The 14,717-nt window shown below is 41.8% G+C and overlaps 1 protein-coding gene across 1 annotated transcript in view; it reads left to right on the top strand.

The window, feature by feature from the left end:
• The window catches only part of ATP1B4 (ATPase Na+/K+ transporting family member beta 4), a 41,014-nt gene that overhangs the window by 2,677 nt on the left and 23,620 nt on the right, over positions 1-14,717 (top strand). Inside the window, exon 3 of the mRNA XM_018560069.1 lies at positions 10,502-10,630. Coding sequence (XP_018415571.1) covers positions 10,502-10,630 — 129 coding nt within the window. The remainder of the gene's footprint in view (positions 1-10,501; positions 10,631-14,717) is intronic.

Consider the following 14,717-nt stretch of genomic DNA (forward strand, 5'->3'; position numbering starts at 1 on the left):
GGGGGTGGGGGGAAATGTATATAGAGAGGAGTGCAATGTATATAGAGAAGGGGGGCAATGTGTATAAAGAGGGATTCAATGTATATAGAGAGGGCAATGTATATAAATAGGGGTTCAATGTATATAGAGGGGGGCAATGTATAGAGAGAGGGGGAAATATATATAAAGAGGGGTTCAATGTATATAGAGGGGGCAATGTATATATATAGAGAGGGGGGCAATGTATAGAGGTGGCAATGGAGAGAGAGATGCAAGATGGGGGGACAATGTGTATATAGCGAGATGGGGATTTTATATATAAGAGAGGGGGGTAAGGTATATGTAGAGAGGGGTGCAATGTATAAAGAGTGTGTGTGGGGTTATACAGTGGCGGAACTGCAGCCGGGGCAGGGGGCAATGTGTATATATAGAAAGGGGGGCAATGTATAGAGGTGGCAATGGAGAGAGAGATGCAAGATGGGGGGACAATGTGTATATAGCGAGATGGGGAGTTTATATATATGAGAGGGGGGTAAGGCATATGTAGAGAGGGGTGCAATGTATAAAGAGTGTGTGTGGGGGGGTGTTATACAGTGGCGGAACTACCGCCGGTGCGACCGCACCGGGGCCTCAGCCTGGGGGGGCCCAGCAAAGTCCCTGTGCATAGATGGTGATGGTAGGACTTGCCGGCCACCGGATAGCACCGGATCGGTATCCAGCAGCCAGTGGGCCCCAAGTCTCTGCGCCTGGAATGTCAGGTTCATCCGAAACTCCCGGCGCAGAGATGGGGGGCCCTCCGGCTGCCGGATACTGATCTCAACATCTGGCACTTCAAAATGGGGGGGCGCCGCGCTGAAATGGGGGGGGCCCGTCCGCCGACCGAGATAGTATAGGGCCCGCCTGCTGTTGTAAGGAGGGAGCCGTGGAACAAGGAGGCACTGAAGACGGCCCTGCAGGCACATCATGGGGCCTCGGACGGCAGTGAGGACCCAGCAAACAGAACACACACAGGAAACAGCTGAAGACAGAAGAGGTAAGGGTAAATAATTCATTAAAATAATTATTGTTTGTAGCCTAATGTTGTAAAAAGTTCTGTTGAAGCAATGCAGAATGGCATCCTCTATAGAGGACTACAAATCTCAGCAGTACTTTATACAGAAATGCTATTGTTATATAAAGTATTGCTGGGATGTATAGTCCTCTATAGCCTGTGCCATTCTGCATTGCTGTAAATATTAGGGATGCACCGATATATCGGCCGCCAAAACATATCGGCCGAAAATGGCACTTTTGGCTAAATGCCGAAAGTGTCATTTTTCTGCAGATACAGCGACGCATCCGTGCTTTATTGTCTCCCCGCTGGGCGCTGCTCTGTGTCCCAGCAGGGAGGAGAGAAAGTGACAGCTGGTCGAGCGCTGCGGGAGGAGACTGCACAAATCTATATAAATCATTGCAGTTAATGTGTATTCACCATACATCTGTATGATCCGTGTGTGTGTGTGTGTGTGTGTATTCACCATGCATCTCTTGCTTAAATTGTATTTCTAGACTAAACTATTTTTTCTAGGTTTTGATAGATTAGAGAACAATTGTGTCTTCTCTGTATACTTATTTCTATTAGTCACATTATCCCTCACTTCCTGTCCTGATGACACCATTGCAACTGTGGCAGAAAGTTAAAAGGAAGAAGAAAAACAAAGTTAACAGGGATTTTAGCTTTTCTCTATAGTATTAATAACATTTTGTATTACCATTGTGTCCCTGCTAGAAAGATTTCCCAACACTTTCTGTCTTGTGTGCCCAAAAATTTGTCAACTTTGGCATGAATTCTATCTTCTTCCACTCTATACAAAACTAAAAAAAAAATGTTTTATATGGACGTAAATAGTGTAAAATTAATTTTGCTATGTATCAGCAAAGCTCTTGATGGTAGCAACTATTTTCACAACCTTGTTTTAACATACAGATAAATCTTTTGTCTTATGTATCTCTGAGTCAATTCAGTCCTTCCTGATTCCTGCTTAGGAACCAAGGTTATATTCCCAGGTTCAAAAGTTTCCATTTACTGCAAAAGACTTTTTATAGTGGCTACAGACAAAAATAAATATTGATATTAGCATGAACGCTTTATGGAATATTTTTTTTGGAGTAGAACAGCAATACTGACATTGCTGACATGTGGAGATAGGGAGAACGTCTCACAATGGTCAGATTCAATGCCCATGTTTAATGATGGCTATTCTCTTATTTAGGGAAAATTAACATAGATTAGGATATTTGTTACAGTGTATCTATAGCCAAAACACTTACTTACTTCTATTCAGGGCTCTGACAGAGAGATATACCCTCACTTCCTGTTTTTGGGGACAACATTTTACAAGACAGGAAAGGGAAAATCTGCAACAGTAAAACAGACAACAATAAAAAGCCAACAGGGGTTCTAGCATTACCCTTCTTAACTTAAAAAAGGCATTTTTACTTCTGCCTGTGTTGCTGTTGGAGAGTCTTCTTTACTTCCGGTCTGGTGAGTAGGTTGTCCCGGGACAGGATGTGAGGGAAAATTTCTAAGTGAGCCCCAAACAGCAGTAAAACCCCAACACAGGCACTATTGATTCCCTACTCTATCCAAAAAAAAAGGTTTTGGCTATATACACACTTTAATCTAAACAAAAATAGGATAGGAGTTAACCCGTGTGTTTATAGGTCATGAAATGATATCCCATGTTCTAGATGTCAAGTCCAGTCATTCTTCTAGTTTTAAATAGTATTCAAGTATGCACAGTAACAATTATTAGGCCACATGGACAGGCTGTACTTGGAGCAAATAAATCAAATAACACATTTTTAAACAGTAGCTTACTACAAAAATAAAACAAGAAAAAGTAAAACCAATGCACATTCTCACTTCTTTATACATTCCGTATCCTCATATATTATATTATTCATGCACTCTACTGTCCATTTACATGAGGGAGCTTTGTGAGTTGGATTTATATCATGAGAACAAACTGAATTTCTGCATAGCCAAGACTAGGTTGCCAGCAAAATCAAGTTGGTGACTGTAACCAGGGCCGGTGCAAGGATTTTTGCCTACACAGGCAAAGGTGCATTTTTGTCATGGTATATTAAGACAGTTTAGATCAATTCTGTCGGTAACGATGGAAAGTGCTGCTAATCAATATCTACTGGGATGGTAAATGTGTTATGAAAATCCAGATGACACTGTTTCTGCATCTTTCAGTGGGTGGCAGGGCCGGACTGGGACTAAAAATAGGCCCAGGCATTTTAGACTGAGCAGCCCAATCACGTGACCAACCTGCACCTGTACCTGCAGCAGAGCCTATGCTAATGCACCCCTCCACAGCTTCTGCACTGACAGGGAACTTTATGACAGGGGACACTGATGGTCATTATGTATTCCAAGCCCACATAATATCCAATAGTGTCCCCTGTTGTAACGTCTCCTGTCAATGCAGAAGCTTCGGGGGGCATTAGCAGGGGCTTAGTAGAGAACCTGCCGTGGTGCCCCTGCTAATGCCCCCCCTTCCCCATACAGACACCCTCACCACCCCCTCCAGATTCTGCATTGACAGGGGACATTAGGACAGGGTACATTGATGGACATTATGTATTCCAAGCCCACATAATGTCCATCAGTATCAGTGGCGTAACCAGAGTTATGGGCGCCCGGGGCAGACATTCCCCCCCACCCCCCATTATATAAACATCCATTGGAACTGTACCCCGCAACCGCCACCCCCACACGTTTTTATTTTAATTTTTTTAAATATTTAATTTTTATTCTTTATAAACTTTTTAATTTTTTTTAATTCATTTACTTTCAGCAAAATATATATTGCTGAATACTGCACAAGTTGTTTTGTGTAATAAATTAAAATGTTTCAGAAATGAAATCATTTTTGGGTCACGCCTTAATGACCAAGGAAACATGTGGGTCCCGAGGTTACACAGGTTGAGAACCACTGCTATAGAGAATCGGATCTCACAGGCCCCCCAACCCCCCTGGCATTCTCTGCACTAAAGTAGCTAACACTCTAATGTCCCCACACAGTCACACACTATTATTATACATTTATAAAGCTCTGACATATACCGCAGTGCTGTACAGAGAAGTCACATCAGTCTCTGTACAGAGGAGCTTACACTCTAATGCAGAATACCATCAGCTATAGAGGACTAAAAATCCCTGCAAAACATTATCTTGGGCGCCCCCCCACACACTAAATTTACTCCACTCAGCTGTGGTCTCGCATTGTGGAATCTGGCCTTGGGGTGGCAGGGAGAGTAAATCCCTGACCATACACATACCTTGTTCTTGCAGTCTTCTCTTCCTTAGCAGCGGGGGGAGGGGTAGCGATTTGCATATGAATGAGCCGCGATATTTACATATGAATGGGTCGTGATATGCAAATTACTGTGGCACATTCATATGTTAATATCTCGGCCGTGACCTGGACAGTGCAGGCTGCAGGAAGAGCACCAGCAAGCTCCGGAAAGAGCACAGAGTAGAGAGAGCTGGGGGAGGAGGTGTTTCTCTGGCCTCCCCCACCAGCGCCCTCTAGTGTCTACTGTGTGGTAGTGCCGGCTCTGCTCGCTACCACACAGTAGACACTGCTCTGCACAGAGCCGGCCATCGGCACAGCGGACCGGCACGAACACAATCAGGTTGATTGTGTTCGGCCCGGCCCGGCCCACCAGGCAAATGCCCGGTTTGCCCTATGGCCAGTCCGGCCCTGGTGGGTGGTGTTCATTTTATTACCACTTTTATTACAATTAGTTTGATATAATTGTACTCTCTCAGATCTGGCTATTTGCAATCAAAGTTCAAAATATCTCCTCTTGTCTATGTAGAAAGACCAGGTGTAACGTCCAGCCCAGGAGTTGTGGTAGGATCACAGCTGCGGACTTAGCTTGACACCTGTGTTGAGTTGGCTCAGGTCAAGGGTTCACTTTCGCACTTTGTATGTTAGGAGTGATGGTGGAACCCTCTAAAACATCATATGCCAACTACAGGTTACACGAATGGGGAATCTGACTTAGTGAAGGTAGTGTGTCTTTCCACAAGGATGAGGGTATAACTCCTCAGGATAGTTTTAGGAGTATTCTTATGAAAAGCAAATAGATTAACCCCACTATTGCAAGGGGGACAGGTCAGAATATCTGAATATAATCGCACAATGACTCTAAGTATCCATATACACTTTAAGAATTTAGCAATTTAAGTATACTATGCACAGAACCACAATATACCCCCAGCTGACACTTTCAATTGAACAGCCTCAACTGAGGCAGGGTTACTTGCGGTTGAGAGGGTTAAGTCCAATGGCTGGTACCAGCTCAGCTGCTCCAGGAAGTTCCAGGGGAGACTCCAGGAATCCAGGAGGTTTCAGAGTGCCCAGCAGATGAGAGAGGAAGACAGGGGGTTGCAGGGAAGGATCCCTGAATGTGCACTGTGCCGTTGCAGCGGCGGCTTAGTGCGGTGCTTTTGAGGGTTGATCTTAGAGCAGGTCGGTTCCTGTAGTGTCAGGCTCGTAGGCGAGCTGCACTGGCTGGTCGTTCGCAACACTAGAACGCCGAGCTACTGCAACTTGCGTCATTTTAAGGAGGCGGAGATCGTGAAGTTGGAGGAGTCGAGAGCGCCGGCCGACGCCACGGTCTCGGTCTCCTAGTGACGTCACGCCGCTGCTTTGAGAGGCCGGCACCGCGGCCCAAAACGACGGGCACGAGAGATCCCATTACACCAGGGGGAATTAAATATATGATGTATTTTTTTAGTTAGCTGGCCGGCGACTGCCCAGAGGTGTCGCACATGTCGGGATCCTCTGGCAGTCGCTGGCCAGCTAAATTAGGACCACACTTGGAACTCCTCCCACCGGACCAGCGCTGACGCGCCGCTGCTCTCCCGAAGTAAGTGAAGAAAAAAAAAAACATAGCGCAAGCATCGGGGCATTTTGACAAGTACAAGTACTTGTCAAAATGCCCTGTTTTTTCCGCCCTCACCCCTTCAGCGCCCTCAGGCGGCCGCTTGACTTGCCTTGCGGTAGTTGCGGGCCTGACTGTGACTAACACTTTCTCTTGAGTTTTCTTTATTGCTACACCTGTCCTACTCTTCTAGTCACCGGTTCTATGTGTACTGATGCAGAGTGGCCAGGCTGTGTCTTTCAGCATCTCCAGCCCAAGTCTCATCGGCTTATTTATAACAGAGAATGGATATTCTCTCTCTGTTGTGTTCCACTGTACTACGCACACTGCACCCCATCTCATTCATAAAAATCAGGCTGTGGTGTGTAGACGTCAAAGCCCCACATAGTTTTCATTGTTCAATGGAGCAGAGAGAGCTCTGTCATATATTTTTAAACAAATGTTCTTTCATTTTCTAAGTGCTCCACTAGTTTCAGAGCCAGCAGAGTGTGCAATATGTAGCTTGTGGCTTTTTAGCATCTGTCCTTGTTAGTTTAATACTAAGGCTGGCCAGTTAACTGAGATAAGGGAGTGGTGACAGTTGGCCTAGGGAGGAGGAAGAATAAATCTATACGTATATAAACACCTTTTGGCCTCAGTCCATATTTTTTTGCTGGCCGCTTATGGTGTAGGGAAGTTCACCTCAAAAAAGTTTCCATGACTAAGTATTCCCATTACAACACTGCTACACTGAACTCTGGGAATACAGCTAAGAACATTGCCATCTGTGTTTCCAAGCCTCAGTTGAAGCTGAATATTTCCTACTGGGTGCTTGCATTTAACTGATGTTGGTATGTTACACTTGATAAGACAAAGCAGTTTTAAAGAACATTTGTTATATCAAAAATGTACATCCTAAAAAAACTCCACATTTGCCAAAAAATACTTAGGGTATATAAACTATTTGCAACTTAAGCCATTTTGTAATTTTAGATTACAAAAATCTGAATGCATTCGTCTGAAAATCATATTAAAGTGAACAGCAGTCGGTATTTCACTTAGCTTCTACATTTTCTTTTCTGTAATAAAGATCTGGTGATCCTGCTACCCAAATGCCCTTCGTTGTGTAGGGTAACCACGCTAAATGCACTGCAGTTAATCCACTGCATGGCTGATATCCTGGACAACTGCTACCTTACACAGGAAGAGGGTTATCAGTATTATACCTCCTGCCAATCAGATACATGATCCAAGAAGGTGTCCTGGGCCTGTAGGGAGTGCTGCAGAGTGCCCTCTCATACCTCCTAGTTTCAGAGACTGATAACATAACTGGGACCAGGATGAGGAGTTTTTTGCTTCTGGAGAAAAACAAAACAAAATAATAGCCAAATTAAAAATTACCTCTTCATTCCAATCTGCAGACACCTGGTAAATTATCGAAACAAAGGCATCCATGGCATCTTTGAGGGTGTGCTGTATACTGTTTATTTACAGAATGCTCCCAGATATCTAATTTTCTGATTGTATGATTGTCTCACTGCCTTTATCCAGAGTCTACACAGGGCTTGAGGTAAACTTTCAGACATCCTCAGCAATGTTATTGGTTTGCTACAATAGTTCTTTCAATTTTTCTGAGATACTCGTGGAGGGTACTAGACAACTGAAGGGATGCTGAAGTCAGGCTCCATTAATAAAGTGACTCCAAAAGGCACATAGAGGATTTCTGGCTCATAAAGGTAATAGCAGACATCTTGTGGTAGCTGCTGTTGGGCAGGCCTTTAATTTAAAAAAAATTGTAAATGCCTAACAAGTGCCCTTTATCATGAACCTAAACCCTAAAAGAAACCTCAAATCCTAACCTAAGCCATAACTCCAGCCCTAAACATAAGTCTAACCCAAAACTACAATCCTTTCACAATAGTACTGTTAATGAAAAGTTAGATTTAAAGTATCATGCCAGTGATAGCACCAATAACAGGGGCCCTGATGTTTTATTACCCCGGGTTCTCCACAAGTGTTTAAACGTAAACTACTCCGATTCCTCCTTTCAGTGGCACATGTCCTTATTCCTAGACCGTGGAATTAACCCCCGGGAGCCCTCACTTAAGGATTTGATAGCAAAGGTGACTCATCTTATACGCATGGAGGAACTTTTGGCCAATTTATCTGATAAGAACTCGGCCTTTGTGGCCGTTTAAGTGGGGTGAATGGAGTTCCTTCACTCACCTCTGTTACGTACTTACTTGTCGTATTAATGCTTCTTGCATGTTCGTGCTCATCGTCCCGGCTACCTCTCGGAACCTGTCCCTTTTTCTCCTCCTGTGTTCTCCATCTTCTTCCATCTCTGTTTCTCCTTTGGTCTTTGTTTCTTTTCCTTTCTACTAAAGGCCCTCTGATGAGTGAGTCCCCAAAACTGTGTGTACTATTGTGTCTCTTTTATCTGAATTCTTTGTGGATACTACAGCACTTCCTTATCACTATGTAGTTTGGACATTTCTGGTATAATATATGGGTATGTTTTTTTGTCTGCTTTAAATCTCAGAGCCCCAGAATATATTCAGCTTGTTCACATGTTCAGTTTCTCAATGGGTTACTTAGCGTTAATCTTGCCCTTACACAATGTCGGACCACTCTCATGATGCCTTTTTGCTATTCCAGTTTGTTTGTACTGTTTTCTTCTCTTTTGCTGTTTGTTGTTTGTTATTTGCTATTTGAAACCTAATAAATCTAATTCTATAAAAAAAACTGTATTGCCAAAATTGATCTGCATAAAAATAACATGTCGTAATAAATCAATGATTAAATATAATGCGTCAAGTTACCGGAACCTAAAAACCCGTGTTACAATGTCTGTATCAAATTCAATCGATGTATACTTATCTCGCTGCTGTAGGTAGAACTTCAAGGGATCTGCATAATGTAAAATATATGAAATATTAACAAGGTAGATTTGCAGCACTTTGTTAGTTCCCTCCCCCTGGATCCCCTGTTGGATGAAACAAGTACATTTCTACTAGCTTTCCAGAACTCAGATATTTGCATTGGGTGAACTGAATGTTTATTGTGTATGAAAATAAATGGAAATAAGTGGAACGTTCACTACTGTCCAGCTCAATAAATATGTCACATAGTGGATTATAAAATACACAAGTATTTCTTTAGATTATTATTATTATTATACAGGATTTATATATCGCCAATAGTTTGCACAGCGCTTTACAATATAAGGAAGACATTACAGTCACAATACAATTTAAGACAAGATGGTAAGGAGGGCCCTGCCCGTGAGGGCTTACAATCTAAAAGGGAGGGGCAAGTGATACATGAGGAGGTAGCTGCGCAGGGATGATTGTTTGAGAAAGTGATTGTTCAGTGGTTAGGTTGAGGTGGGATAGGCTTCCCTGAAGAGATGGGTCTTAATGGATCGCCTGAAGGCAGTAAGTGTGGGAGATAGACGGACAGGTTGGGGTAGAGAGTTCCATAGAATGGGAGACACTCTACTGAAGTCCTGGAGGCGAGAATCCACGGTGTCAAACGCAGTGATAGGCATATCTTGTTTTTATGAATTGACCATGTTGTGAGTCCTTACAACAATTCAGAAGAACAAATGGTGTTGAGCACTAAGGTTATAAGAGGACAGTCAGGTATCCAATTGTCTTAATAAAGTTAATTATTTCTGAAACACAATATGTGGACAGCTTAGCAGCTGTGACCCTCGGAAGAGGAACCAGTCATAGCATTCCAGATTTTATGTGAGGAAGCGCAGGGTGAAAATAGATAATACCATCTGCATGTGAAGAAGAGATTCAGCAGAAGAAACATTTATATCATGCCAGCATAGTAATAGAGCTCCAATAATTAATCTGAGCAGGGTAATACTAATATAGATATATATAGATGACAGGGTTCAGTATAATAAGCAAGAATCAGTGTGAGGCTGCCTATAAATTTGTATCTGCTTTTTTCATAACACAGAAATTTAGGTTTGGATTAGAGCTGATGAGTAAGATAAATATTCTTGAGGTGCCAGCAGCACTATTTGGGAGAAAATGTGTCTTTTGGAACATTCTTCCAGATAGACCATAGTGAACAATACCATGCTTGTACCATATGACTTTGTGTGCATGTGTGCATGTGTGCATCATGTGTGCATCAAGTAAATACAGCTAACTAACAACAGCTACTGTGTATTTTCTGTTGATAAGCTAAAGGAAACCTATTACCAATAAAAGAATAATCAAACATACCACAGTTTACTAGACAAAATAATGTTCTTTTGAATCAGTATATTGAGAAATGTTTCAATTCAACACAATACAATATTTGTGATATTGGAAATATTTATTTTAAATCCTCGGGTAGAGAGCAGCTTTGACCTTTCTGTTAAATTAACAGAGATTAACATGAATGTTCTTTCTGCCAACAACGTGAGAGACTAAAACTACAGTATATTCTGTTTTTTAATTACCGTGTTATTCATTGTTGTCATACCAAAGGGTAAAGCACTCATATATATGATAATAATATATAAAACAATTATTTGTATAAGTTAATTAACATGTTTATTTACTTACTAATGGGCTGATTTATATCATTTCAGGTCTTATTTTGTTATTTTACTTTGTATTTTATGCATTTCTAAGTGGGATGTTTGCCTTATGTATGTATGGATTGCTTTCAACGATAAGCCCATACGTACCTACATACAGAGACAGAGTTTTTCCACCAGGTAAGTCATTCATTTTTTTAAATATGACCCTGACTTGGAACATACACTATGCCATATATGCAAGATTTTAGATGGTAGATGTGGTACTTTGCTACACAGTTGGATGTAAACAAAACATGCAATATTTACTAAGCTTGCAATACATTACCAATATGGTCCCTTTTAAGCAAAGCTAATTGTCACTATGTCCCAATGCTATAAATTGTGGCCATGTCATACTTAAAGCCCAGCTTCAGACTCCCCCTCCTAGAGGACTCCTTCCTATCTTGAGCCCCCCCTTCCAAAATATCTTCTGGCCAGGCACCTCTTTCTCTCGCGGCAATGGGAGCGCTCGAGGATAATGCAGAGAGTGGAGCTGATGTGATATCAGCACCGCTCTCTGCCTCAATATACGATAAATGTAGGGTGCTGTCCTCCATGGGCAGGCAATGACACCCTACACTCACATTCTTTCTTTGTTCTTCTAAGTTAAGTGACAGTGGGCATCAAATATATGCAAACCATATGAAAACTAGAATGTATGGTGTAAACATATATATTCTTTAGTTAAAAAGGGTTGGTAGTCTTTTTAATGTTTACTAAGTATAGACATGAAAGACATCATTTTAATGTAAACAATCTTGTCAATGTGTATTAATATATTACAAACCTAGAGCCTCACCTAGAATTATGGAGGAAAAAGCTGTCAGCTTCATGTCTGAAGCTGACAGCTTTTTCTCCATTCAGATCGGCATCTATCAATTTACACAGCAGTGAAATCCTCCCCGCTGTGTAACCTGTCAAGGAGCCTCAGCGGTGTGGAGCAAGTGAGGAACAGGGAGGCTCCTCCCTGTCTCCTCCCTTCCTCCTTTACACTAGCTTGGGGACGGGTTGGTGGTGGGGCTGAGCTTTGGCCGACAGGAGGCGGAGCTTCGTCCGGCGGGGGGGCTGGGGAATGCCTCACCCCGAGCAAGAGGTACTGCACGTCACTGATACATATAGTATAGTTTCTGTCTATACATTGTTATTATCTAGGCCAGATGCATGTGAGCCTCTAATCTCACTGCTGAATAAAATGTAAAAGAATCTGCGGTAAAATGAATTGTAGCCAGAGACCAAGTGACCTAGGCTATGGGAGCTGAGGTTAATTGTCTTTTATTGAAGGCCTAGAAATAAATAATTTAATTCCCTCATAATAATATATTTTGGTAGTGCTAACACTACCTTGTGGATTTATTTTAAAGGTGAATTGTGACAAGTACATGTTTAAGAAACAGTTATTGCATCAATTTTAACCAAGCTAAATGTTAGTGATACAGTACCTACAAGGCTTATAAGGGGATGCATTGACTATAGGGGACTTGTGGTAAATTGCCAGTAGGGCAGTAGAGGATGTACAAATTGTGATAACATTTGCTTATTTTTATGGTATCTCTGGACATGAATTCAGTAAAAGAACTGTAGCAGGACGGATATGCAAGGGATGTTGAGAGGAGTCTGAAGGCTCATTATAGTTCAGGAAACATAAAGCCATTTGTCTTTCTTTCTTGTGTGTTGCTTTGTACAACTGAAATGTAGTTATATTTGTAAAGCAAGCAGCACGCTGCCACCTATTGGCACTATTGGCACCTGTTTTTACTCAAATATATTCACATGACATAGTGAACTAGGGCAGCATGATGTCTAACCATAGCCCTGGGCTTATATTAATGATGGTAGAAAGGTGAAAGATGTAGCATTATTCCCCTGGACATTCTCTGCACTCTGTGTCACTATGCTAATTAAAGAATTAAAGAATAGCTATCATTACATTTTGCAAAAAATACAACATAGCTTTTAAGTATAAAAAGAAAAAAAAGATTTTTCTGTTTTGGGTAGACTAGGGAGGAGATAAAGCAGATCATTTACATACTGAAATAATTTCAACTTTGCCCACTCCTGTAAAGAAAAGACTGCATATTTACCTCTCTGTCCAATCACCAGAACTAAAGTCCACTAGAAAACCAACAGATCTGGGAGTGTTAATCTCCCACAAAAACGTGAGGTCAGCAGGAGGAACCAGTGAGAGCTGTTGGTCGGAGGGGGGGGGGGGTCTAGGGAGCCAATCACTCCCAGGAGTGTCAGTTTCCCAATGGACTTATGGAACCAGTTCTAGTGGTCAGTGCAGAGTTTAGCTGTAGCAGAGGTACAGTAAGTATTCAATCAGTTTCTGTGTCCTGCTGGGGAGAATTTCCGTCACTACTTGTCATGCAGACACAAGAGGAATTGAGAGGAAATCTCCCCGAAGGGAGTGGAGTTATCATCGTAGATAGTTGTCACCCATACAAGCATCCCCATTGGAGGATTTAGCCTCAACTTTGGTGAAGGCTCTAAAGTTTTAAATTACCTAACACTGTCTGCCCCCCTGAAAATTGTCAGACAGGAATAAAAACTGCTCCATCCAAAACTAGAAAACAAAGTTTTGCCCTACATACACTTAAAGCAGTACCTAGTGTCTACAGGGAAATGTTTTGAAAACAGTGAAAAGACTGTGATGGAAAATTATCAAAACTGGAGCAGACAAAATCTGGAGCAGCTGTGCACGGCAACCAATCAGCTTCTCTTTCATTTTCAAATCTTAACTGAACAAACTGAAGAGAGAAGCTGATTGGTTGCCATGGAAAACTGCTCCAGATTTTGTCTGCTCCACTTTTGATAAATCCCTCCCAGTGTTGGTAGTGAAATGGACTCAATACTCTAAAAATATCTTAAGGGGTAACAACAAATCCAACAGACTAAAAGAACTATAGAAAGAAACCATTAGATGTAAGAGACACAATTTTTTTAAAGTTAGTATTTTTTATTATATATTTTAAAACTACGACCTTCGTAATAGAAACTTACTTAATAGCTACTGCAGATCTGTTATTTGATCTTAATATTCTAATATCCTAAAGAAAGATAGAGTTTAACTAGTTAAGTTCTACTGTTTGAATAACAGTGGCTGCAATGTAAGCCTTGCTTTGCTCCAATATAGGATGAACGTTACTATTTGTGTACCAGGAAAGAATGTATGGCCTCAGGTTCACTGGCAGTGGTACAGGACATTTTGAATTCCACTGTATCAAAGTTAGTAGGACAACACTGGACCTAGAAAAATCAACTCATGAACTCTGCATTTCATTTAGTCCACTTTGCAACATATTTACAACCAAACCAATGTTAGCATGACCTTGAGGACAGCCTTACAACTCTTCTGCTTCTGGGGAAAATCCCTTGAAATGTGACAAAACTGTTTCAGCCCATACCTAAAAACACATCTAAAGTCAACATACATACAAAGCATATGTGTAGGAAAACATTTAAATGCACACTTGGAGAACATATGTGCATATGGTCTCCTGACAAATTATGCAATACTGGTCTGCCAGTTTTCTAACCAACACAACCCTGCCAGACACCATAGCCAAACCATAGCAAAGTATAACAGCTTGTTTAAGACTGTGATTGGATAGTGAAGTAACAACAGATTTCTGAAGAGGTCATGTCTGTGCTTTCTACTCCACTCAGCAAACTCAATTTGTTGGAATTACAAGGATGCACAATATTGTAATGCCTGATTGTCTCACAGTGCTACACCTTCCTCTGAATGCTGCTGATCACAGGAGGCTAGTAAAAGACAGACTGGACTACTATTTAAAAATACATTTAGGCCAAATACAGCTTTAGAATTTGTTTTCCGAATAATTGTCCAGCACATTTGAAAATAAAAAAGCAGCTCTTCCTGTGATATTCACCTTATCTCCGTGTTGTCCTCTGCAGACTCACGGCTCAGCAATCCTGCAGTGCTCCTCTTTTGGGGTAAATGATGCCATCCATCATTCAACCCAGCTTCTCTAAGCCCAGGGCATCAAGAACCTACCCCCTGGGGTTACATCATCAAGTCACCCTGGACTCATGGGAGAATGAGGCAGGGAACGGAACCACATCATTACATGATGCGGGTCTCTGTAGCATTCATAACCACCCACCACCGGAGTAAGAGGACCCATGGCATCACAGAAGACAGAAAAAAGGTATGTATACAAAATGAAATAAAGGAATTGGGGTGCTCTAATGTGTTGGTTGG

The sequence above is a fragment of the Nanorana parkeri genome, unplaced genomic scaffold, assembly GCF_000935625.1.
Source record: "Nanorana parkeri isolate BGI_ZX_2015 unplaced genomic scaffold, ASM93562v1 scaffold431, whole genome shotgun sequence".
In the NCBI taxonomy this organism is placed as follows: Eukaryota; Metazoa; Chordata; class Amphibia; order Anura; family Dicroglossidae; genus Nanorana; species Nanorana parkeri.